The following is a 5,000-nucleotide window of genomic DNA, read 5'->3' on the forward strand; positions in this document are numbered from 1 at the left end:
GCACAAAATCTAGCATACAAATAATTGGTAAAATATTAACTGAATGGATACAGAGTTCAGTGTCTTATATCAAAATTCCAAGCGTTTCAAATATCTGTATCTTAATAACGCATTTTTCTCCTTTTTTTTCCTTCTCTCTTCCTTCCTTGCTCTCCTTTTTTTAATGTTCCCTTGCTCCGTCTGCCTCTCCCACTCCCACCTCATTGAACCTGTCTCTCTTTTTCGATTTCCTTCTTTTCAGTCTTTTTCTTGTTCACATTTTTTTCCCCCTTTGATACTCTCTCCTTTACTTCTCTCAGTCTTTTTTGCCTTCCCTTTTTTTCTTTCTGTTCTCTTTTTCCTTTTTCTTCTCCCCTTTTTTCATACTACTGTTTAATCACACACTCACATTATCTTACTCTACTGAATATCAGACAGTGTGAAATTTTCTCAAGGGATAAAAAAATTAAATAAATAAATATTTTTGTATAAGGATGGCAGAAACCATCAATAAATTTTAATATTGCTGTGAAAGAAACTACATATACAATTTGGAAAATGCAATACAAATACTGAATAATATATACTGTCTACAGGATATTATCAGTCACAGCAAATTGGAAAAGGGAATCATGAATACATATCTGAAATAGTTTGCAAAATACAATATTGTTAGACACATAATCACAACACCTCTTTGTAGTGTATGCCCTGTTAAACAAACAAACAAAAATACAATATTAAATCAAACACACAAAAAGATGAGAATCGCAACTCAAGTTGTGCTAAAACACTAATCTACTGGTGGTGATTCCCTTACAAGTGTATCATGTGCAGCTATGGAGTAGAGTATAAAGCACAATATAAAAATTATGTAGCTCTCTAGATTTCTCTTAGTCAAAGTCTAAGCTATTCTGAAAGGTCAAAGCATAAGAAAAGGTGTAAGTCTCTCTTGCTTATACATGATGCTGTATATATAAAAAAAAATCCTTCCTACACATGTATGACACATGCAAGATAATGACAGTATTAAACATGATAAGGTGGATACAGCCCTTTGTCCTGGGAACAAAAACAAAAGTATCTGCCTTCCTTTTCTGTAGCAATTCTCACAATCCTACCTTTCCCCTGACACGCTCTTTCACTCGACCATCTCTTCTTCCCAAACAGTCTTCCTTCAGTCAGCTGTCACGACTTGAAAGATATTTCTCGGCAAACTCCAGCTGATATGGACAAGTTGTAGCATCATGTATATCACCATAATGTGCACAATCAGTGTATCATATAATTACATCTTAGACATGGACTGTTGGTTAAGTGATGAACTATTAAGAAATTCATCCTCTCAGAGGATAACAGGGTTCAGGGAATATGGTAGAAGCTCAAGAAGGTATATATCAGTCAGTGTCTGCATATCCTCTTTGGCATATTGCAAAGGGGAGTGCACACACTGGCGAATGGCTGACAAAATGCAAAGGTAATATGCATTTCAAAAATATCTTTGGCCATGCTTCCTTTCCATATGTATATGGATACAACCTATGTATTTCAATATTTTTCCCTAAGCACCAAATTTGCTGGCAAATTAAAAATTTATGATCAATGTTCGTTTTAAACATTACATATTACAAAGACATTAATCAAAGGTGGATTACAAGTATATCATCTTCCAAAAAATGACTACAAAATTACACATAGTTATGGTAACATTTCTTCTGGCTATTAAGAGAATGATAGCTGAATGAGCAGTTCTCATTGTAGCTCTATGGACTGTAGTTTGAATGCCCTAATCACAGCTTCTCCATTTCTGAACTCCATGTGGACTTGAAAAATAAAGTATCTTCAACCCAGATGTTGTTTCATTGGGCTTTTTTTTTTCTTTCTTTGGAATTCAGACAAAAGTTTGACTGTAATTGCCAGTCTTCTCTCTTGATCTACAGTCTATTTGTGCATTTTTTGTTGATATTCTCATTATTATTATCATCTTTACTACTATCAAGTTATTTTGCTCATACAACATATATCAACCTATCTAATATACCAAAAGAACATTTTAATTTTCCCAAACATTCAACAACAATATGACCAACCCTGAGACACTTAAATCTACTGATACATCTTGAATGTAATAACACTGTAATTCCAATCCTACTTTCAAAAACATTTTTTTCCCCACTGTAACACTCGACCATGTTTACAGTTGAAGCAGAACCAAGAGATTAATCATCGGAAAGTCCCCAATCACACATTCAATCTGAAAAATTACAATCAACAAAAATATTCTGATCCCTTGATACCTGTTTCCATTTACTAAAGTGGTTGCCTCTGCATGATCTACAATACTGTATAAATATGAAAATGATTCATAAGAAACTATTTTCTGGATATATATATACACATGTATATACCTTATAAACAATAATAATGGCAGTGTTATTGCACAATTACTTTATCCTAGTATAATGTTACAATTCATAGTGAGTTTGGTAACACTGCTAACCATCTGAGTGAATGCATTTTCTTCTAACACTATGCATGCACAATTTTCATCATGTGTCTTAACAACTTGATGTTACTTGTAAAATCCCTTTCATATCCTAATTGGTCCAAGATAAGTACTCCTCCTCTCTTTTATTTTATTTCTTTTAAATACATCTTATCTAAGCCTAAAAAAGCTTATTCAAAACCCTGGTCAGTTATGGGTAGGGTGAAGTGGAGTGAAACTTTTATGCTCTCTCTTCCAGTAACCAAAAATTTGTCATTATCTAAATTTCTGCAGCGGTTCACTTGTCAGGTTCCTCTGGGCCAGCTTGGGTCATGAGGTCAGCGATATTCCTCTCGAGGTCGTCAATGCGCGTTCCCATCTCATCTAGTACACAGCAGTTAAGGGAAACAATAGTGGTTGATTCATGTACATACATATGGTCTTACACACAAACACACACACACATATTTATACTAACATACACACACACTAACACACATGCACACGTATACTGATACACACACACACACACATATGCAAACGTACACTGACACACATGTACACTGACATATACACACAAAGAAATAGAAAAGAGAGAGAAAAGTAGAGAGAGAAAAGAGAGAGAAAAAGAAAAAAACAAAATTAAATATGAAAAACAGAAAAATAAAATGAGAACACAAAATTAAAGAATAGGAGAAAGGCAGAACCACAGAGAGAGAGAGAGAGAAAAAAAAAAAAAACTTCCTCAGCCAAAAGCCGTGCATAAAAGGATATTTCTCGTAATGATCTGGTCCGACATCGTCTGGAACCTCTCCTGCATCTGCTGTAGGAGCACAGTGACCTGAAAATTAATACCAGCTTGTGAGTTATATGAGTGAGTATATGTTTTCTTTCTTTGTAATCATTATTGAAGGGGACTGTCCAATGTAGGGAAGGAGAGGGGGGGGGGGAGATTTGAGTTGAAGGAATCAAAATTGTGTTAAGATTGAATATCTGTATATCTATAGAATTTCCCATGCTAATATTTAGGTCCACAAAAAAGAATTCAGTGTCATAAATTACTAACTGTCACAAATACTGTCTTACATACTTTTTTTTTTTCCATCCCATGTGCACGGGTTAATAATCTAAAAATAAATTTATGCTACAAAACTAATAAATAAAATCCGTCATATTTTGCAAACACCATAACATAAATTATAATGAATTCATTGACCATCCTATCCAAGATGTCTTATTCCGCATACCTAGAATTATAAAAAATATTTTATATCTACCTACCTGTACAGCAAATAATATTACATCACTATTATACAAATGGAAATGTACTTTAAAAAATAAAAATAAAAAATACAACTAACACTGTACCCATCAGTATTACTTTATGCGACTCGTATCTGATGACATTCCTTCATGATCGTAAAGCCGGAAACACTGTAAAATGCCCACTAAATGACAAGTAATTCAACTATGTCCAATTCATTTTCAGTCAAATAACAACAGTAGTCATTTACTGCCACATGCTTGCCACTAACATTACGGCAAATGTTCGCATGACAATGTTATGTTACAAATTATTTTGCAATTTCAATTTTTAAAAATATAAGGTAGGGTACAATTCTTGTCCCTTTTACTTGATAGTCTACGCATTCTAATCCTTTTCCCTAAACACAATGTGTATGTATATGCTGAATAGCGGATTTCTTTACCTAAAAAAATATTATCTTTTTGACAAAACATATTCCCTTGAACACCAATCTCAAAAATATGAATGAAAACACATTTAACACTGATATAAAAAAAATCCACAACATTGTCCTAGGAAATACAACCACACTAAAACAACCACACTAACAATTACACCACTACAAAAACAAAACAAAAACAAAACAAATATACACAATAATACAAACAACTACAGCAACAAAATCCATTCACGAGTTTAAACACAATAAATGTTTCCTTTCTCAAATAAATCCACAGATACACTGACCAAATAAATAGTTCATTCAAGGCAAAATCAACACTTCCTCACAAACTGTGAACCGTGAACACAAACAATACATGTTGGCATAGCAACCCCTCATCCGCCTCTCCCTTTCTCCCTATTTCTTCCCCTCAGCCACACCCTGGGAGGGGAAAAGACGCCATCTCTGCAAAAGACGAGTATTAACGTACATATTGCGTCAGTTCTTGGACATTCTTGGGGTCTGGGGTGGCCACAGTGACTGCCATTTCGGAGTCTTCCCTCACGTCCGTCCTGTGGTCCGCCATGATGCTGTCGTCTGCTGCCTTCGCGGGTCTGGACGCGCCCACTTGACCTTTGACCTCGGCCTCGGCCTCGGCCTCGGCTTGGGCTTGGGCTTGGAGCTCGACCTCACTTCAAGCAATCGATGTCTGTGGTGTTCCCTTCGGATCTTGACACTGACTTCTGATGCTACTTTGAGTTTGGCTTCGATTTTGACCTCGACTTTGACCCAGTGATTCTCTCTCTTAGAATCTGTCCGGGATATATTTCTCGACCGTTTAAATAAAT

General features: G+C 35.3%; 1 protein-coding gene across 1 annotated transcript; it reads right to left on the minus strand.

The window, feature by feature from the left end:
- Positions 1 to 460: 460 nt before the first annotated feature.
- LOC122247013 (uncharacterized) lies at positions 461 to 4,797 on the minus strand. The gene is made up of 3 exons (XM_043005947.2): positions 4,643 to 4,797; positions 3,239 to 3,305; positions 461 to 2,851 (listed from the first exon to the last, which is right to left on the minus strand). Exons 1-3 carry the CDS (start codon positions 4,736 to 4,738, stop codon positions 2,763 to 2,765), a joined length of 252 nt encoding a protein of 83 aa, XP_042861881.1. The 5' UTR covers positions 4,739 to 4,797; the 3' UTR covers positions 461 to 2,762.
- Positions 4,798 to 5,000: the final 203 nt, after the last annotated feature.

This window comes from Penaeus japonicus, unplaced genomic scaffold (assembly GCF_977035675.1).
Source record: "Penaeus japonicus unplaced genomic scaffold, GWHDUDI00000001_assembly GWHDUDI00000022, whole genome shotgun sequence".
NCBI classification, from domain to species: domain Eukaryota; kingdom Metazoa; phylum Arthropoda; class Malacostraca; order Decapoda; family Penaeidae; genus Penaeus; species Penaeus japonicus.